We start from the raw sequence: 21,417 nt of genomic DNA on the forward strand, positions 1-21,417 counted from the left end.
CCTTTCCCTGGTGTCTGAGGGGAGCGGGTTCTGTTCCCCACAGATGCTGGTGTAGAGGAGGGAGGGGAGAGGAGAGGCGAGGCGAGGGTCCCTCAGGGCTGTCTCCTTCCTTGACCCCCACCCCGGGTCCTGGCCCAGGTGGCTCCTAGGGGCGGGCTAGGCCTCGTTAGGGCTGGGGGCCTTGTGCTCCGCGAGGGGCCTCCCCTCGCTCCGCGGCGTGTGAGCGGCCTCTGGCTTGGTCTGTGACTGCGCTGCGGGTCTCTGCTGTGCTCCGTTTCTGGGGTGCCTCTTGGCCCTCCAGGGTGCATCGCCTCAGACAAAGCTTCCCGGATCTGTGGCTCTGCTTACGGGCTGCCCAGCCTTCTTTCTGCTTCTCTGTAGGGTGGAAAAGTAGCTAGGGGAAAATTGTTATTGAGTGTTAATAGAGCCTTCGGTTGGTGAGAGGAGAACGTAAAAGGAGTGAATGTTGTTACACAGTGTAGCTTTAAGCAGGAAAACTGAGGTAGGTAGCATCACTTACCCAAAGTGCAAAATCAAGTAAGTACTGAAGTGCAAAATTGTCTTTTCCCCTTGTAGCCCAGATTTTCCTTACTTGCTGAACAGAATTATTTTTCTGTGTGATAAATAGCATTGCTGCTTGAAAATGTAAAGGATTCTTAGTCTGAGATCTTGGGGAAGGATTTAAGGGTGCAGGAGATCTATGTGAATGTGCTGCCAAATAGAGAGTTAAAGTAAGAGCATTAGTGAACCACTGGAAAAAGTATTCATTGTAGTCAGGGTCATGTGAAGACAAATAATCTGCATTAGAATGTAAAGGCAGAGAGTCACAGGATTTATTTTGAAAGAGTTGAACGAGTCTGTTGAAGCTAGCTCTTGGGCTTGTATTTATTTTTCTGCTTAGTAAGATTTATTACATATTTGTGACATACTGTACATGTAGGTATGATGTAGCTTTTTCTAGGCTCTTGCTTACATTAAGAAATAGTAGTGATAACTTGCATTATATTTAATGGGTGCTGTGGGTTTCCTGTTCAATCGACAGATTGTTAAAATACCCAATTAACTAGACTTTACTAAAATCTGTTGTTTGGGGTTTTTTTTTAATAGAATACCATGTGTTGAATTTTGAACAACTAGGGGGAATGTTGACTTGTAAGATAAATGAGGATGTGTCCTTTGGTATAGAGCCAGGAAGACCAGGGTTGCTGGGTTAGTAAGGCTTTGGCATACTGAAGCTTTGGTATGTTTCATCTCTGAAGAGGAAGCCCCTTGTGCCAGTCTTGTGTTGCCTAGTGACTTGTTTGCAGGATTTTATTTTAAGAGGCTTCTGTTTTGGAACTCCTAATTGCAATTTGCAGGTAAGTAGAGGCATAGCTGACAATTTTCCAGCTGCATTTTGGTCATTAGCAGGTGGATCACAAGTGCTAAAGTAAGTTAAACATTGCCAAATCAATTAGAAGGTGGTACCTGCTGAGAGGTATGACTTACTGTTTTAATTAAGGCGCGTTTCTGAGTGATCTGGGGATGCTTACGTTTAATCTAAAATTCTACTTGTATGAGTAATTACTTTTTTAAGCAGCATCCCAGAAGGATCAAATGAGACTGTGGATTATTTTCACAGACCTGGGTACCCAATTATTTTGTTTTATAGAAAAGATTAATTGTTTATATATGTGGACAATAAAAATCTTGTGGCTCCCAACAATCCTTTTATCACTTATGCAGTTAAATGAAAGGACTAGTTCTTCACAACCTGGCTTAGTAAGGATTATTCCTTTGAGTTAGACAAGCAGTAAGGGTCATTCAGGTTAAGAAGATACAGTTTGTTTGGAGTGAGCTTTTTTGATGAGTTCGATGTTGCAGGATCTGACCTTGGATTTATAGGCATAGTGTAATGGGTTTGTGTACTTCATAAGTTGTCTTGCTCCTTTTTAACACGTGAAAGAGGATATCAGAAAAAAAAATTATAATGGAGAATATCTGTAAGACTTTTTGTAATATTTTTCATCTTTTTAAGAAAAAATTCCATAGAGTTTTATGAGTGAGGGAAAAATAATATACAAAATTCATAGTAAGATACTTTATACCAGTTAGCAGTGTCATTCATCCTCTTGCTTTGTGAATGGCTTTTCTTCAAGATGCTACTTAGCATGTGAAACAGTTGTATAACTTATGCAGATGTCTTCTTGAACTTAACAATTAGAAAATAAGCCTTAGTATTTCTTATTAGAGCTTTTCACTCATTTCTACAGCCACATCGCTCATTATAAACAGGTGAAAATGGCACCATATGTAATTCATTGTCTTCTTACAGAAACTGCTATCCATCTTGAGATGGAAGAACCAGTGTTTGATAAATTGACATCTTTGTGCAATACCCCAAAGGATTCTGGGACAGCAGCTCCACAGAGGACTAGTTCAGGGAAACAGGTATGAAAACTTATTTGTTTTTCCAGTAATGTGACTCTTCATAGTAACAAAAATGCCTGTGAAATCATCAAGTAGTTGGAGTCACTGAGATACTGTTTGCTGGAAGGCTAAAGATAGGTAGCTTATACCTATAGCTGCAAGGTTGTCCAGGTGAGGAATGTGCTTGGTATACTTTGCTCTGAATATGCAGATGTTTGCTGTGAATACAAAGCGATGGAGCAGTATACCCAAAATGCCATACTAATAAATTTAAATACTATTTAGGGTTTGTGGTGGTTTTTGTTGTTTGTTTTTTTTTTTAATCTGTCATCTTCAGTTTTCTCAAATCCTAGTTTTCTGGGTTGCTGTGTATGCAGAATGACTTTCTGTGACTTCTGCTTGCACTTGAACAAAGTACACTGCTTTCAGTTTGTATATTCTCCATAATGCTGAGCTCTACTTTGGTGTCCACCCTAGCATGCGTTATGGTGATGCTGTCATGCTCACCATCTGGACCTATGCAGGATAGGGCTAGTTTGCAAGTGTTCCTTAACTAATCCCTCTCTCTCATATTTTAGTATATTTTCACAGGTAAAAACACTAGACACAGATTATTTTAAAAAAAAAAAAAAAAAAAAATTAACTTTTGAAGAAAAAGAATCACTTTTTAGACGCTTATCAGTGAAGGATCTCAAAGCATGAACAATTCAAAATTATACAGATCATTTCTAATACTCTCAAGTAGAATACAGATGTTTTATACTAGTGCTAATGCAGAAAGTGTATGTGTGGTGGGATGGAACAGCAAAAAACCCCCATCCCTTATCTCCATTAAACTAGAGGGGGAAATTGAACATGAAGGAATAAAATCAGCCAAGTTGAAATATGCTGTATATCTTCTGCACAAAGACTAGATGAGTAGGTTTGCCTCAATGGAATACAGAATTTGCTCCTAGAAAATGTGGAGGTACATCTTTCCATATCTTGCAGCTGTGTGTGCAAACACATGTGAAAGGAAGAAGTTAACTTTGTTATGTTTGTGAAAGCTATAGTGAGAATTAGGAAGTCTGGCTTTACAATGATTTTTACATATATGACACGTTCTGTCTAAACAATAACCAGGGTAAACAGTTCTTTGAAATTTGTTCAAAAGATTAGATTATTCTGATCCTTTCTGGGTTTTTTTATTGTTTTTTTTTTTAGCCACTGAGTGCAGCTCTGAGGGAGCGATTAAGGAAAACAAGACGTTCATTTAATGCTACTTTTACAGTGGCAAAGCGGCTAAAAATAGACACTGAAGAAAAAGACTGTGCTGATGCTGACAAAGGGTGCCTGCCAAAGACAAGTACAGATTGTTCCAGATTACAAGATGGTTCTGAAAACCTGGAAAGAAATGGCACTGGACATACATGTTTCCAAAGTCCCCTACCGGAAAAAGATCTCTGTGGATCAGCAGAGAATTCTCATGTGCTACAGGCTGATCTTAGTCAGCAACAGTCCCTAGAAGAAAAAGTAAGGTTGGTGAAACAAGTGCAAGAGAAGGAAGAACTACTTCGAAGGCTCAAACTGGTTAAGATGTACCGATCTAAGGTGAGGCGAACCTCTGAAAAAGCACTTTTAAGTCATTCTTTGAAGTAGAATTCATAGTGTAATCCTCACTTATTGATTTAAGCAACAATATTGACTGACTTATTTTGGTGTGGTGTTTGTGTATTGTCTCAGTTTAAGGTGTTTTATAAAAAATAGATCTGCGGGGTATCAAAAAATCCCGCATTTCAGCCAATGACAATTTTTTTTGTTTTGTCCCAATTTCAGAACAACCTGTCTGAACTGCAGGCTTTGATAGTGAAATGGAGAAGTAGTACCCAGCTGATGCTATATGAACTACAGTCAGCCTTTTCTGCAGATGGCAAGAAAGTGAGTCTCACTCAGCTGATAGATACTTTTGGATTAGAAGACCAGTTATTGCACTACAGCAGAACAGAAGAAGATTTTGTAGATGCATAATCTACAGGTGCAAAGCTTTCAATTACACACAGGCATAAGCAGAAAAGACTGAATGAATTCTGATCACATAAGAAGTGTTGATCAGACAGTAGACTTTATGCTTTGAGGTTAGCAGGTTTTCTCGGGAGATACTTGTAAAGCTATGTACTTAGATACAGTAGGCACTGTAAAAGGCATTACTTCACGGAAAAGATTGAACTCATGCTGTTTTGGAAAACCTGGCTCGATAACTTGATCAGTGAATAGTTATTTAATAAAAATAAAATGAAATCAAGTCATACTTTAACAGGTAGAAGGTAGTCTGTTCTTTGATTAGTCTTTGCATGGTTACTTGTCTTGAAATAATGACCTCAAATTAATTGTCATTTCTGTTGATGTTCAGATGGGGAAGAGTTTGGTTCTTTGTTCATAGATGTATCCCCATTTTACGGATGTCTTCCTGCTGCCAGTCAGTTAATGACAGCATTTTGTGAGTTAAGTAAAGATAACTAATTTTCATGTTGTTAATATTCTGAAGCTGCAATGAGATGTTCTCAATAGCTTTAATTATTACTGAGGGAAATATGCCATAATGCAATCATTTTCAGATACTGGTCCAGACAGTTCTCTTCAGGGCAGCTGTCTCTTAAGCATTCTGCCACAGCCTGAGATAATAGAAGCTAAGGCAAGAAAATTGCAACCAACATCTGTCTATTCTACTACTTCATGTGAGAGCCAAGGTGTTTTCTCTCTTCAAATAAATAAGAAAAACAAGGCCTTGTCTAATGGGAGCGCTTCAACTACAGCAGCATAAAGCTGAATAAAACTTCAGCATTTCATTTATCCTCCAATAAATGTTGTCTTTTTAAAATGTTTTTTTAATCTTAACTTGAAATTGCTTCTTTTCTCATGATGGCCTATGCATATAGTGTGGTGACTTCTGTCTGCTTGTCAAGTGTAACTACATAAATCTTAACTACTCTACACCTCTCCCTGCTATGAATATTGTTTTATATGCAATCACATTCCTTATTGGCTGTACCTTAACTGTTTTGTTTACAGGTGGCATTTCCTGTTTCCTGAATAAGGAGTAATTTCTTACATACCTCAAGGGAAAGAAAATCAAAGATCATGCAGACCCTTTTAACATTAGACTTAAATCTGTACCCACAACTTGCCCTTAGGAATACTGAATGTTGCTGTCCAGAGAGAATTAAGGAAGAAAAACCTTTATTGGTAATCACATTTTGAGTATTGAGACACTATTTCTTCTGCCTCTTTAGGTTAATAAAAAAAGGTGATGGTGCCTGGTGAAGGGGGCAGTTCTCTTCCCTGAGACCCTTGGCAAATTTGGAACTCTGTTACTTCTAGGGAAGTTTCAGCAGGAAGAAAAAAAATCTTGCAAGAAGAATGGAGATGTAATTAGAATCCTTACAGACCCCAGTTAGAGATGATAAAGCAAAAAACGAGGTGGTGTACAAGATCACAGCAGAAGTAGTTTTCTTTACAAGTGTATAACTTTGTTAAACTAAGATCAAAAGCTATTAATGCTCTTGCAATGGAATGAGTTTAGATTTTATGTGAATTTATGAAAGGAGGAGAAGAATCAGCACACACCATGGAAGAGGGAAATAAAACTTGGTGAGAATGCCAGAGTAGGTAGATCAGTCTCCAGCAGTGGTTAATTTTATCAAGGGTTCTTTATCTTTCTTAGCTGTCCTGGAGAGATCTGGCAGGAGAATAGACCACGTATCAATGCAAAGGGGTGGGAGATAGCAGCAACTATTTCAGGAGGCCAGATGCTTCCAAACCTGGTTTTCCTGTGATTCTGCTAGTGGCAGGAGCCACAGCTACTGGTGGCTGTGGGTAATTATGCTATCATAAGCAGCAGCAGCTTTCAGGACTGGGCCAAGTAGCACACATGGCATACCTTCATCTTTTCAGCCACCTGCACCTGTGCCATCACAGGTGTAAATATATTTTAAAAGGCAAAATGAAGTCAAAGCCACAGACATGAATTTTAGCAGATGCAAATTCATGGATTTCTTGCAGTACTTCACCTTCAAAATGTTCTACAATTGCATATTGCAGACTAAGGATATAGAAATACACCTGTTCTTCTATCAGTCTACACTTCCTTGTACCCTTTGTTTTCTGTAATGAGCTATATGGTTTATATAATCAAAACAGCAGAAATACATGTCATGAACTGAAATAAAATGGGGATAAGACTAGGTATAAAATGTACAAAACAGAAAAACATGCATCTTTCAGACTGAAGTTATTTTTTAAAGAAATTACAGAAGAAATTGTTTGCGGAAAGAAAAGTTCAGGGAGAAAAGGTAGATGCCCAAGCTCTTTTTCTTAGACAAGACCATGGTACTATACATCTACCTGGACTCTGGTTTTTAAAGAAGAGGGAACGTTCTTGATCTCAGTCTTTCAACTTCTGCCTGAAGAATTTCAAACTGTTCTTCCTGTTCCTTTACAAGACTCTGTAGGTGTTTCTGCTTCAAAATCTCTCGGTAACGCTGCTTTGCAATCTTTTCGGAAACATGCTGTGTGTCTGCATAAAACAAGATATAAGGGTTAGCCTGTACTTGTAGGGGATGCATAGTCTATATTTATGTTGGACTGGTCCCAGGGTTATTCCAGTTCTGTATAAAATAGGCAAGCATTTTAAAAAAGGCTCACAGTTGGGCTTAAGAGTCTTTATAGTACTGAATAAAGCAAAAAATTTCAAAAAAAGCACTGGGCGTGCTTCCTTTAGTTTCTAGCAAGTAACCACTGTTTTGAAGATCTCTAACTGTTTTACTAGTGGAAAGGTCTCTGCAGGTTTCCTAATAGTTAATACCCTTCATGTTACTTCCTCTGTTCCTTGAATGGGTGGAAAGAAGTGGGTCGAACAGTTCTGAGAAAGAATGAAAGCATGTTGTCTAATGAAGGTATGAACGACTATAATATTTTGACTTAAACAGTTTCAGCAATTTAGTCAATTAACTTTGGTTGTAAGAGCAACAATCTCTAGGTATGCTCTTAAGTAAATGATGTTACATTGTTGTGGTAGAAAGGGCAATGCTAATTGCGCACATACAGTGATAAATAGGCGCTCCTTGCCCCTTAGCTGATGCTGATGGAGAACAGGAGCGTCTAGCCTTGGAGGTACTTTCTGAATGTTTTTTGCTTGTGACTTAAAGTGCATTACTGTGACTCACCGGCTGCCTCAAAGATATGCCTCCTTTCTGAAACAGAGACAAGCATTTCTTTCAGCTCCAGGCTGAGCTCGTAGTTTGCTTGCTCTTTTAAACTGATGCACTTCTCCAACTCTTTAATTCTTTTCTGACGGTTCTTCACATTCTTCTTGTGCAGCTGTCCATTTCCAAATGAATAAAGCAAACATATGAGCTTATACAAAAGCTGTTCAGACAAACTTTTGATGGAAACCTATAATCTTAAGCACTGCATTGTAGCTCAATAAACTTTCATGTATTTTGATTTGACTAGTAGCACGTTCTAGCTTTACTTCATATAGAGTCTTTCAGACACACTGTATTCCAGTATGCTTTATGGAGTTCTAATATAAGTAGCAGACAAGGAACAAAGAGGTATGGGTGAAGGAGAGAGATATATTAAAGATAAAACTTGAAAGGCAAAGGGAGGAAAGGAAGTCAATGGAATCAGTGAGTTGAGAACACTCTCTTGGCTGCTAGGAGCTGCTGAAGAAAGGGTTGTTGCGCTGAAGCTGTCGGATGGGCTGTAAAGGGACAAGATAAATACTAAAGCTTGAAGAGGAGGCTGATGCCAGCTAGAGGAACCTGGAGAAAATCCAGTGGAATCACTTAAAACCAAGGATAAGCATGATTTGAATGTTGAAATAGATGAGGGAGCCAGCAAATCAGATTGTTGTGTCTGTGTTATTTTGAATATGGGGGGGGTGGGAGTGAACAGGCTGGCACTCCTGGAGAGAAACATTAAGCAGTGAAGACTGGAAGAATGCTTCATTAGAAATGGAAGAGTGACTTTTATAGGCAATGCTGTGTAAGAAGTGATAAGCCGATCTGCATTCAGATGTTCAGGAAGGAAAGCATTTAATTCCAGTAACAGAGCAAGTAGATTTCTCTCCATAGGGTTGATCTATGCAGTAATCAATGTATGATGACTGCTTCCAAAGACTTTGGAGAACTGCTGCTGTAGACAGCTCAGCACAAGTTGAAGGAAGTATTGAAAGCCAGATGAATAAATACATGGATATATATATATATTCATCCGTGTGTGCTGTGCTCCAACAGTCCTTCAGTTAGCTGAAGAGTTAGTATGCCTACATCAGTTGCAGTTATTCCTTACAAACACCTCTTGCTAATGAAGGAGAGGAGTTGCATTTAAACTAAGGATGTGTCTCTCAAATGTGGTGGTTCGCTTAGGTTTTACCTTATCCATGATGCCAAGAGCCTGCTCCATCACTGAAACGCGGTGGGCGATGTGGCTGTCGTAGTTCAGCACAGTTAGGAACTGAAGAATTAAAAACAGAAAGAAACCATCTTATTAAGCCTGTTTGTTCTCAACAATTACACACTTCTGTAAAGACAATCATACTATGTGAAACTCAAAAAACTGGAATTCTGCACAGTGGAAAGGCTTACTAGTGATCATAAATGGACATGGTAAAGATATTCTTGGATGCTGTGTGAATACTAGACCGTACAGCTGTTAAAAAGAGTGTTATCTGTTATGAGTTAATGGAAACACAGACCAAGCAAATTTGTTGTGAGGCTGTCAAAAACCCCAAGCTATACTTCTGCTTATAAGGTAGTCTAAGCTAACACAGCTGGAGGCCAAAGTGCCATACTGTCTGTCTTTAGGCCAGAGAAAAAAGTGATTATTTTCTGTCAGGTGGCTTCCTAGTAATTCTTACTTCTTTTATTGTCCTTATATCTGCATAGTAATTCAGGTTTCAGAGAATTTATTAAAGATTTTTTCTTGGGCACACTGCTACGAAAAAATCTCTCTACCAAATGACAAATGGTAAAACAGGCTGTATAACCCATAATGGGCAGTAGACAGGTTTCTGTAGATGTAGATTCATCCTTTCAGAGTACTGTCCCACCAAAGTGACAGGTAAAATTTTGTGGACTGCTCTAGTTAGAAGAGGAGAAACAGGAAAGAACCAGCAGGCTCCTTGCCTACAGCACCAAACTGCTTTCACTCACTGCTTCACAAATAGCCCTCATTCCAGGTGTTTTCAGGTCCTTGCCTGCACGCATTTGTCTAAGCCATCTTTCTGTTTCTGTTGTTGCCTTGTCTTTCCTGCTAACCCCACATTTCTACTCAAAAAGTGAAGTAAAGTCAAGCCCCTCAGAGCATTCAAATTCTGATTAAACTGGTATATGCCTTTGCTATGGGCAAGTCTAACTCTCTCTGAAGGGTGATAGTTCTGCTCATCAGTTTAAATGAAGTTTGAGCTAACAGCAACACTCTGGTGATAAATTTACTACAAGAACTGTTCAGTGTGTTGTCACACCACCTCTTTCGAAAGCTGTTTTGTTGGTGTTAGTTACAGAAGTCCCTTGGCTGTGATTCAGAAGTGAACAAGCAGTTTGGAGAGCAGCAAAAGAAATGAAGCCTGAGCAAAACACATTTTGGATTTTCTTTTACTCTTCTGATTGAATTGCACTATCCTTACCTGCTCTCCAACATTCTTCATTTTCTCTGTGCTTTATAGCTCTCCCCACTGCAATATCTCCAGCCTACCCATCCTCCAACATCCCTTACTCCAAACCTTTATGCGCCCTACCTCATCGTCACAAAACCTTCAGCTTTCCCTGCAGTCCTCTACATCCCATACTGCAATACCCTCAGGCTTCCCCTATAACCTCTCTCCTTCCTCCTCTCTTCTCCCACTGGTATCCTTGGCACTCTCCCACAACCTTTACCTATGTTTTCTGGCCTGCCAGCTGGGCTTGTTCAAAGTTATGTGGGTGCTGACTTGCTGGCCAGCTGCTGCCTCATGCCTGCCAGGCATGGCAAACAATTCCCTGTCATTCTGCTGCTGGGCCAACAAATGGCAGTGAGTGGGGCTCAGTGAGGCTCCTGTAGGAATGCTCAACCTTTGTACACTGAGCAAAAGTTACAGTATTTCTGTGAGATACTAGATGGGGGCACCTCAGACCTTTCACTTAAAAGGAAGTTATGGTGCTTGATTTAAAAGATCTTTTCCTTGTGGCTGCAAAATCCTGATTCCTTACTCTCAATGCCAATTTTGAAACACTAAGAGTTAGGGCTAATTTTGCCTTTGTTTACACCTGAACATCCCAAAGAACTTCATCACTGATCAATCTCAAGAGTAAAACTTCCCTTTGAAAGCTGAATTGTTGACCTACGAGGCATCAGGTTTCTCCATAGTAGTAAGAGACTTAAGAGGTATAAATGACCTTACAGGTATAGGCAGCAAAATTTTCTGCTGCCAAAATATCTATTAGAGAAAGTAACTCACTAGCTGGCGATCTTTTGAAATGGGTAGTGTTACAATATCCCGAGCCTTCTGTTTCAGATCTTCTATCTGCATTCTCATTTTCTTGTGTTCCCATTCCAGCTGAAATATCCCTTTAGAGAAGTCTTTACATTCCACCATGCTAGCAATTTTTTTTTCTCCTTGAGCCTGAAAAAATAGATTAATCTTAATTAACACACTTTACACATTATGGAATAATTATTTGCAACAAGATGGGCAAGCTTCCAAAGCTATAATTTTAGTAAGAGACTGCAGTCTCTTTCCAGACTTTGCTCCAGATGGTTATCTTTTGTGGAATTTTGTTCCCTTTTATCCTCTGTGCCACAGCCTTGGATTGTAGGAGATGAAGAAAATTACAACTAACCTCTCTCTCCATCTTTCTATCTTTTATAAGAATGCGAAGGCATTCTAACTCTACAAAATACGAACTTGCTCTATATAAGGTATTCTGCAGTTGTTACTGAAGGCTTTGTGCAGTAGCAGTAACAAACAATTTTTGTACAGCTAGAATGCCTAAAAAAAGAACATTTAATGAGAGTATGAAAAACTGTTTTAAGTGTGACCACCAAATTCACCTTACATAAAAAAGTGTATTAATTTTTTAAATCTTAATGTAAGCTACTGTTCAAATGCTTCTTAACATGACTAAGTTTGCCTTGAGGGAATTTTCGGACTGGTGCCCAGGATATTAGCATTTTCTATTCACAGAGTGTGTGTAAGTAATGGTGTGTCTAAAAACTGTTGCCATTTCATTGATCTGAATTGTATTGATCAAACATCAAGAAAGCAGTCTGTATTGCAATCTTTACATCATGATAAGAGACATTACAGAATTCTTAATAGCCCCTAGATTACAGTGGAGCCTACTGGTGTGTAGTAACGAATTGAAACTAGATGTCAAACTGGAGAAAAAGCAGACCCCCTGAAGGACAATACATTTGTTTAAAAAGCTTAAATTTCCTTCAGATAATGTAAATTACCATGATAGAGCAATTCAGTTCTTCAATAACACTCTTATTAATGAGAATGGCATCAGTGTAGTCTGGGATCTCAGTACTTTCCAATTCTACCTGTCCTTGTCTTAGCAAAAACTGGACAGTCAAATTCAATTGAAGTTTCATCTTCTCCTCCTGCAGCCTAAAATGGCAGAAAACAAAAACAATGTTTAGTGATTTCAACAGGATTATATAAATCTTCTCATGATTCTCAAAATGTTTATATTTATTACTGGTAAGTGGTATGTCCACATAGGGGTTACTCTTTGACAGTCTGTCTTCTATTTGCTCCCAAAGTGACAACGGAATTTGCAACTTATTTCCATACATGAAGTTTTCAACCACTGGATTCAGTTTAACATACTCTAACAGATGTTCTGAGAGAAAGTGTTCTTACTGAACAGAAATCTTAACAATAATTGAAAAGGAAATGGAGGAGACTCCCAGCCAGCACCCGTTTTCTTGTATAATTTATCCTGCGGTTTGTTCCTGAATGACAATGAATGTGAAAATTATGTCATGTACATGAAAAAATGAAATATTGCAGGTCCAAACAGCTCAGTGAAATCAGGTGTCATGTGACTGAGCAGCATATTGCAATTAGGAGTGATCACTGTATCTTAGGCCTACATGAGCAAAATTTAACTGAGCTAGCTAGCACAAATATGGCCTTGAAGGCTTTGGGGGATTCACTGTATGATGTAGCTTTTGGGGCAGTCAGTTTCCATTGAAGACCATGCTGCCATCCTTACTAATGTTGTTACTTAAGATGGTAGATTAAGACTGGTTTGGCCTGCTCACATGTGCTGCAATAACACCTCATTTCTCTTAGATGAATCCTAGCTAAAAGAGTGTTGGAGAACACAGCTGTGTAATTCTGTCTGTAACTTTTGGTTCTGTGTTGGTGGAGTATTAAAATGTAGCTGAACATAGGAAAAGAAACAAAATTACCAAGTGAGTTCTTGGAAAATGTCTTCTATTTCTGACTTAATCTTCTCATTGTCATCCATCCTTCTCTGGAGAAAGGCCTGCATCTCTGCCAGTGTTAGGGCTTTCCATTTCACCTAAGCAAGCAATATCGTGACATTCTGAACTTTTTCAACTTTGTCAGCATGTCAGGGCAAGCCTCTTCAAGAACAGAGAAGACAAGTGCTTAAGAAGACATACGTATGTATAAATATGCAGCCTGGTATTTTGAGAATCCCAGTAGAGCACATGAGACATAGAGGTTAAAATCCTTACGCTCTGCTCAGAAAATAATTTATTCATTTGTGCATAGTTTATTCACATGAAAGCAAATCACATTTCCTTCTCTCTTGGTCAAAGGTCATTTATCTCTGTCTCTGGATAATTGAGATTTACACCTTCATGCTTTTAAACTGAACAAATAGCTTGCTAGAATTTTCCAGCAACACTCTTTGTTAAGAATTGCTCTTGGTGTTCTAGAAAAATACGGGAATGCATTGGTGCAGATGTAGTATGCTAATGGGAGGGAACGACTCCAACAGATGATGGAAATCAAATACCTTAATAGTTTTTTGGTATGGATAGAAAAAAGGAAAATTATCTTTTTTTTTAATGAAACCAGATCAAGGTCGCAATCATTCTGATCAAATCCATCCACATTAATATGCTAATTTTTCCTCTGAAGGAGAACTAGAGCTGGTTTCCCTTGATGACCTTTCTATTATTCTGAATTGAATGTGGCCAGAAGCAACCTTCAAACTTAAATGCAGCTTATGTATGCTGCATTGTCATTTCACCACTAGCTTGACCCTACACTTGAACTCCGCAGAAGTTTAAGACCTGAAAATATCAAGAAGTATACTGGCAAAATAAAGAATTTTACATACCAGCTCCTCACTCTCCATTTTATTTCGTCTAGCTAGGCAAAAATGTTCCCATATAGATGGGTCTAAGCCATTAGGCATGTGCTCAGGACTATCCAGTTCATCCATGGCTTTCATTAAAAGGGTAAGTGCACCTTTGTAATCTTCAGCTGAGCCTGAACTGTCCCCATACGGCTTAGCAGTGTCAAGGAGCATTTCTGTCGTTGGGGTCCTAGTGCACATACACAGTACATATGGTATTTACTTTTTATTTTCTCTTGCATAAAAGAAGCTCACAAACAACTAAGAACATTTCATACTCTCAATCTCTTGCAAAGAGCAAATAGGTAAGACTGCATCTTACACAAAATAAGAATATATGTTTTTGAGAACTGATGATTATTTAGATTGCATTTAAAATAGATTGTGTGGGGTGAATAAGGAAATGTAAGTACTCAAAATAGCAATCCTTAGTATGATAGGAAATCAATCATTGTTAACTATCCAATAAAAAGCAGGCAGTCTACTGATTATCAAAATAATTTAGACTATTGAAATAAATAGCATTCTCATTCTTGACACACAAGAAATATTAGTATTTAAACAGACGGAATTGGGGGGATCTTACTTTGGTCGATGTTTGTAAAGTTGGAAAAGTTCATCAAGGAGATTGGCAGGGACATGAGCAAACTCCTTTGTAAAACCACATTCCAGATTCTAGGAGGAAAACAGAAAGCTTCCTTGTTACCACAGTGTTATTTTAAAAAAAGCATCAACCTGCCCATATCTTAGAAATACAGAATATGGTGCTCTTCTAAGTGCTCCCAAGCATCACAGGAATCTGGACTATTTAATAAATTTTTCTATGCACATAGTCTCCTTTACTGCTTAATTTCAGTGATCAACAAGTTGACCAGAACTCATCCCATGCTTACAGTGAAGTATGTTCTTCTCATTATCAAGACACAGCATTCACTTTTTAATTTCTGAACCTCCTTGTGTTTGTGAGAGTCTCACCTTCTCTTCAGCTTTTGCATTTTCATAGGTGTCTATGTAAGCTTCAATTTTATTTTTAGTAGTCTGGATTGTTCTTGCAGTCTTGACCTATAGCAAAACCAAAAGATTTCAGGAATGAAACTCAGCCAGCAGAAGCACTGAATGGCCATTCATATACACTGATGAAGCTGAAACTTTCTTATTTCTAGAGAAAACCTTGTGAGCTATTTTTACTAACAATATAATGCCTTCTTCAGGGGGTTACTTGTAGATACTGCTAAAAGGTGAGAAGGTGCGAAATTAAACTAGTCCACTGCTTAAGAAAGTAAGAAATATCTTATACAAATGCTTACAAGTCTTCTGTTTAAACTTTGAATGTAAGGACCTATGTTGATACTTGTTTTCACTTGCATAGAGATTTCCTTTTCCTTTCATGTCATCACAGGTAACGCCAGTCGAAAATTCTCAAATGCTGTTCAAGACCAGTCAAAAATTCTTAAATGCTGTTCAGTGGAGGGTTCTTCATTTTAGAATGCAGTTTCCATGTGTCATGACATAGTTCTGTTATGTGTGACGATACTAAGCTCATCATCTGTTTTATCAAGACTGTTAAATGCTTATACTCTGCCGGGGAGACTGTTTTGTTGTATTTGGCAGTTTGCATGGACCAAAAGATGTATCAGTGGAAACATTTGTAAAATTAAAAAAAAAAAGATCTATTTTGAAAAATGTAAGCTGGTATACACTTGGCCTCAGATAATTTTAAAACTAGTTCTGCCTATCCAGTGGTAGGGGCTAGCTGCCTACTTTGGAACCTCTCCCTGTAGCTCACATACAAATGGCTGTTTGCAGCTCCAAACACAGAGGTCTGTACAGGCTGAGTAGGAGATCTGACATGGGGAGGCATTAATATATGCTCTGTGGACTCAGGAACAGCTCCACGAAGACAAAGTGGGCAAATGGGATAATATTGTCCCAAGAGCCAGAACCAACCTGCAGACTACCACCACTTAGACCACCTGAGTCACACAGGTATTGGCAGGACACAGGAATCAGAACTGTCACTCAGAATTATTACTGTGGGCAGCAAGCACTTGTATTGAAATCCAGATCTACTACTTGTGCTCTCCAGTCTTTTGTTGACTTGTATATGGTTTGACAGGGATGGGTAAACTCTTCAGGAGATTAAATTAGTCGATAAGACTATGAACACTTTGTACTCTGTGGTATGTTCTGCTTCCATGGTCAGATACTCACACGCCACCTCTGTCTATGCTTTGAACCGGCAAACACAAGTCAGCGTGGCCCTGGCCTACATTAGACACCTCAGTGAAAAATGTGATAGCATTACACATTCTTTTGTGCATCTTTCTGTCACAAAAGCATCATAATTGGTGCTTCCAGCTTGATACTGGATACTAAAAATATTATATATAGCAAACAAATAGCAGCATGCCCTTCTGAATGTATGGAATTTTACCAAAGAACTCCAGATGAACCAAGACGAGTATCTATTCAAAAACATATGTATTTATAATGTATGTAACCTGTACAAGTTGAAAAAAACTCAGTGACCCTGTAAATTGTCAGAAAATAATTTATGGCAAAATTTTGATTTGGAAAGAGCAGTCTTCACAAGAAATTGTATTGTAAATATTACACTTCTCCTAAGAATAGCATTCCAAATGATAACTTACTTTTTCTTTCTCCTTTTTCATAAGGAAATTATGAAGTCCAGCTTCTCTAGTGTCCAACTCTTCATTCAACATTAAAGCATAAACGAGATTGACTATTTTGAGTTCTTCCTGTGAAAAGATTGTAATAAAAAAATCAACATTCCTGCTGCACAGAGGCAGAGATGAAAAATTAATGATGTTCTCTGCGATACCTGATAGATGACCATCTCTAATTTCACTTTCCTTTCAGAGAGTTTGCACACAATCTGATCAAAATTTTGTGTTGTTTCCTGGATGGAAGCTTCAAGTTTCTTCAATTCATTTTCCAGTGCCTGGGGAAGGGAAGGATGAGAGCAGCAATATTACATCTGGAAGAATAAAGAAGCTCTGATATAGTATATCAGATGCTGGAGAATGCACAATATGGAACTGTATACTTCAGCCAAAAGGTCCCAGAAATTACTTGTTTGGAAGGAGAGTGCTGCCAGCCTACCAAGTTATGTTGTCCAAATACCACTCTGAAGGATAAATATAATTGTATTATTTGTGTATGGCATCAGCAACTCTGGGAATAGAAGCTGAAAAAAAAAATTTTAGGAATACTGGTACGTTTGTGAAGGAAAGTTACCTTTTGTCAGATATCACAAGTTTTGGCACATAGTTATTGGTATAAGTAGAGATTGCCTTATTTTACTGTCTAATCTGGGACTTAGTTACTATGCCACATGATCTTTGTTCTTCGTTTGTCTTCGTTTATTCTATTTATTAGTATCCAGTTTTAGAAGTAGCTCCTGAGAAAGATCAGAAGCTTTGGTCATGAGCACTGTGAACAAAACCACTCCTTTTCTTATTTTAATTTACCCTTCTATACTTTTCTTTTTCTTCACTCAGCTCCTTGACTTTTTTCTCATGTTCTCTAAATATTTTCTTTTCTTCATCATTCCAAACATGCTCAGGCTTGGATATAAAAGGAGGTGGAGGAATATCCTGGAAGCATTAAAGACAAATATGCTTCAAAAGCAATATTAAGTCTCCATCAGCACACTAACAATCTATAGCATGCATCAAATGTAATGAAAGGTATTTCTTCGTAAGTAAGGTACAAGCCTTAAGTCTAAGTAACATATATATTCTGTTTCTCTGGTCTACTGCTGCTACTGGTCTACTGCTGCTACTTACACCAGTAGCTTTGGTGTATACATATTGTGCTATTCTCTCTCACTTGCTTACAGGAATTCACTACTGGATCTTGTAAAATACAAGTATTTTGTACTCAAACATACTACTGTCGGTACAAGATATACCACATTTTCTGTTTCAGAACCCCAAATCTAACTCCATGCTAATGTATACTTCTAAGTAGAGTCCTGATTTTCCAAAACACATCAATTCCAGGGAGAGCACTTGGGTCTGCCCCATCCTTTGTGACACTCCTTCACATTCTTTCCTTCCTCTACTACTGTATTTGCCTATTTCCTCTACTATCTGTATTTGCTGAGTTAAATGGAACACAGTATTTTTCTGTAAGATCACAGCCACGGATAATAGACCCTTCCCCCAGCAATACAGTTGTTGTAATGGTATACTAGATTATGTTCCTGTAGTATTCCACTGTGATAGGGACCGGTGTTGATGGGTAAATCATATGCAGGCACTAGAATCTTGTGGTCTCTTTTGAGTCCAGTGTATGGTCTCTTATGGACTCTATCTAGGCATAATGCAATTCTACAATTTTCCGACTTTCTTCTATCACTTAGGTTGGAAACATTTGCTAGTTGAATTTCACATTTCTTTAAAAGCCCACAAGCTACCTAAATGATAGGGCAGAAACGTATCTCACCATTTTCAAGATGTCTTCCTTTTTGACTTCTAGCACTCCACCCATCATGTCATTAAGAGCACGCAGTCTTTCATTGTCCTAGGAACGACCACAAAAAATATTTTAGGGTAGAAAAGGAAGTTTTGGAAACGATAATAGGGTAGTTCACCTCTAGATCACCCATATGATTATACTGTGTGTCACTAGTAGATTAATGCTCTTTGGTGATGTGTGTGAAATATGCTAAAAGTCTCAGAGTTTTTTCTGGTGGACAGATGTTCATATACCAAATAATAACTTACTAAAACTGCCATTCTGGCAGTTTTGGAAGGAATACATAGGCGTAGACTACTCTTGGCCAGTTGGCAGGCTAGGATGAAGGAAGTTGTAGTGTCAGTGTCTTATTGCGCATCTCTTTTGGGGCCAGAACCATCTTAGGCTTTTCACAGATGCATTTTAAAGCCAGAGAAAAGCATTATAATCTTCTAGTCTGATCCCTGAAGAACAGAGGTCGCTCAGTCAACAAACATATCAAGCACAAAGCTCCTGATTGAACAGTAGCATGCATTTAGAAATGTATCTAGTCCCCAGTCACCTGATACGGTATTTTTAATTGCCACTAAGCACATTTTTAAAAATCGTGAGCCTAACACTAAATCTTTTCTTCCCCCAGCTGGTCTATGTAGTTCTGATTGTAAATGATAAGAAGAGGGAAAAGGCACACATCATCATTACCCACCATTTTAAATTTATTCTCCCATACTACATTACTGGAATATTCCAGTGCAGCATTAACTAAATAAGCCTAACCAGAGACAAAGGCCTATTCAGTAAAAAGGATACTACTTTAAGTACCATAGCAGCAAGACATCTTTCTATTTCAAGCTCAGCCAGCATTTCTGCTTTCTCTCTCTCTTCTTGAGTCAAGTATTTTTCAACTTTAATCTGAAGGAAGAAAATGAGGTTCATATCAGGGTTCTTTTCTCCAAATGTGATCACATGTAGACTAAGAACATTTGGAAAGATGGTGTAATACTAATTCTTAATGCTTTTTGTATCTCTGCTCTATGATAATATTCCTCAAGAAGAAAATTGTTCTTTTGAACAGCTCCAAAAGCTATATTTAAAAATGCTAAAATACAAACTACCATCATTTTTGTTGATAGTAGTTGTGTTTTGTGCATACCTTTTCTGACAGTGGAATAACACGGACTGGTGGGAGAGCAGAGAGAAGCAGGGAAAGACTGACCAAAAGAGCAGATGAGATGAGTGGAATATATTGTATAAGAAATATGGTGTTTCTTTATAAATTATGAATTGAATTTATAAGTACAGTACTAAGTATGCTTTAGTACCTAGATAGTTTGAAACTACTTAGTTTCAAAATGATGCTCAGAGAAAACAGAGAAACCCTTATCTATGGAAGGAATCCCTGCAAGCCTGGTTTGAATCTTATAGTCAGGAACAGGGGGAATTTCTACCTAATTTATGGGCAATTAAAAACTTCTAACAGCAATAAATTAAGATTGTACACATTTTATTCATTTCAGATTGACTTATGAAGAGCTTTCTCCCTAAAAAGGGAAGGGAAGCAAAAGAGTCAAAAAGATGATTTTAAGTACAGACACATCTGTTTTAAGGCTTTTCAGTACTGATACAATGTCTGAAAATGAGAAGAATTAGAGAACTGTATTTGAGTGGGTGAAAGAGAAAGATTTATTTTTCAGACACCTCTGAATCCTGAACAGTGAGCGCTCGCTCTGGTATCTCATCATCTGTAAGAGCTGGCTCCCACACTTTCACTTGGAGGTCAAGTTGTGCCAAGATTTCTCGGATCCTCAGGTTTCTTTCTTTCACTCGTGCTATCTCCTGCTCCTTTTGTCGCACAACTATGTCAAATTCCTTATTAAAAGCAGTTTTCACTTTGTAAATGATGTCCTGAAATACCAAAAAAGGAAACAGTGATACTGCACAGGTCACATCCATCCATGATTATATATCACTCCTCAAGCCATCAGAATAATAAATGTGTGTATTTGTGTGTGACAGGGAGATAAACTGGTAAAGCCCTTTTATGAAAATCATAAGGGCAGAGTTCAAGCTTTGTTAAATGGAGGTTAGCAAATTATTGTTTTTTTCTTTTTTTTCCTATAAGTTTTTATTCCTTTTCTTCTATATATTTGCCATTTGACAAAGATTCTGAAAGAAGCATACTGCTGCCAAACTAGATAAAAAATTAGGCTGCCTTCTATTTGCTGTTTTTTGCACTCTTCGGCTGAAAGAAGGGGCTTCAAAGAAAAAAAACATGTGACCTGTAAATCTAGAGATTGTAAATCATAGGTGCAGGGAGGCAGAGTTAAGGACATACTTTCCTGATTTATTAAGTGATGCAACCTGCAGTTTCAATATGCTTTTCTGTGATTTTCTGTCTGACATATGTAAGTAAAATGTTCCCATTAAATAAACAAACATTGGAAACTATTTTTTTTAAACACCTGAGACCTTATAATGATTTTAAAAAGCATATATTCTTAGTGGATAAATTCTTCCTTTAGCCTAAATAATTGATCTCAACATAGAAAAGTAGAATATTAAGAGAGAAAACCATGTGTCTCTCCTACTGTGTCAATTTACTAAAATGAAACATGAAAAGAATTTCAGTTCTATCATTAACCTTCACATTTTGAGATGCTTAGCTGTTTGCAATTTGTATGACAATAAATATTTGTGCCTGTCATTATTTCATTGATTTCTAATATAGTAATAAGTTGGGATGTAATAAGGCAGGATGGCAGATAAGGTACAATGCTGCTGGGAGGAAAAAGGCTGTGCTCAATGTCTAGTCAGCCATCTAGCTCTCAGCAAGCTCTCTGTGTTGACCAAGAGCACTGAAGATATATCCACACTTAGATATATAATACGCATCTTTAAAGCCAGACAGTAGAAAGATCTTGTTACATCCAAGCTTACATCTATAAGTGCTCCTTGTGTTTCTTCCTGTCCTGGTTTTGGCTGGGATAGAGTTAATTTTCTTCCTAGTAGCTGGTACAGTGCTGTGTTTTGGATTTAGGATGAGAATAATGTTGATAACACACCCATGTTTTAGTTGTTGCTCGGTAATGCTTACACTAGTCAAGGACTTTTCAGCTTCCCATGCTCTACTGACTGAGAAGGCTGGAGGTGCACAAGAAGCTGGGAG

The 21,417-nt window shown here is 38.1% G+C and overlaps 2 protein-coding genes across 2 annotated transcripts in view; one reads left to right on the forward strand and one right to left on the reverse strand.

Annotated features, from left to right (window-relative positions):
• SFR1 (SWI5 dependent homologous recombination repair protein 1) overlaps positions 1 to 4,416 on the forward strand; it is a 12,853-nt gene extending 8,437 nt beyond the window's left edge. The window contains 4 exon segments of the mRNA XM_009277848.2: positions 1,167 to 1,358; positions 2,315 to 2,430; positions 3,613 to 3,999; positions 4,225 to 4,416. Of these exon segments, the coding sequence (XP_009276123.2) occupies positions 1,167 to 1,358; positions 2,315 to 2,430; positions 3,613 to 3,999; positions 4,225 to 4,416 (887 nt within the window).
• A 2,387-nt stretch (positions 4,417 to 6,803) lies between these two features.
• Positions 6,804 to 21,417, reverse strand: part of CFAP43 (cilia and flagella associated protein 43) — a 50,419-nt gene continuing 35,805 nt past the window's right edge. Inside the window, exons 25-39 of the mRNA XM_009278077.1 lie at positions 19,950 to 20,156; positions 19,074 to 19,163; positions 18,240 to 18,317; positions 17,261 to 17,386; positions 16,612 to 16,731; positions 16,421 to 16,528; positions 14,745 to 14,831; positions 14,356 to 14,444; positions 13,752 to 13,959; positions 12,850 to 12,962; positions 11,884 to 12,040; positions 10,886 to 11,050; positions 8,824 to 8,904; positions 7,611 to 7,764; positions 6,804 to 6,961 (exon numbers count right to left, since the gene is read on the reverse strand). Of these exons, the coding sequence (XP_009276352.1) occupies positions 6,804 to 6,961; positions 7,611 to 7,764; positions 8,824 to 8,904; positions 10,886 to 11,050; positions 11,884 to 12,040; positions 12,850 to 12,962; positions 13,752 to 13,959; positions 14,356 to 14,444; positions 14,745 to 14,831; positions 16,421 to 16,528; positions 16,612 to 16,731; positions 17,261 to 17,386; positions 18,240 to 18,317; positions 19,074 to 19,163; positions 19,950 to 20,156 (1,941 nt within the window). The remainder of the gene's footprint in view (positions 6,962 to 7,610; positions 7,765 to 8,823; positions 8,905 to 10,885; positions 11,051 to 11,883; positions 12,041 to 12,849; positions 12,963 to 13,751; positions 13,960 to 14,355; positions 14,445 to 14,744; positions 14,832 to 16,420; positions 16,529 to 16,611; positions 16,732 to 17,260; positions 17,387 to 18,239; positions 18,318 to 19,073; positions 19,164 to 19,949; positions 20,157 to 21,417) is intronic.

Source organism: Aptenodytes forsteri, unplaced genomic scaffold, assembly GCF_000699145.1.
Source record: "Aptenodytes forsteri isolate BGI_AS27 unplaced genomic scaffold, ASM69914v1 Scaffold15, whole genome shotgun sequence".
Classification (NCBI taxonomy): Eukaryota; Metazoa; Chordata; class Aves; order Sphenisciformes; family Spheniscidae; genus Aptenodytes; species Aptenodytes forsteri.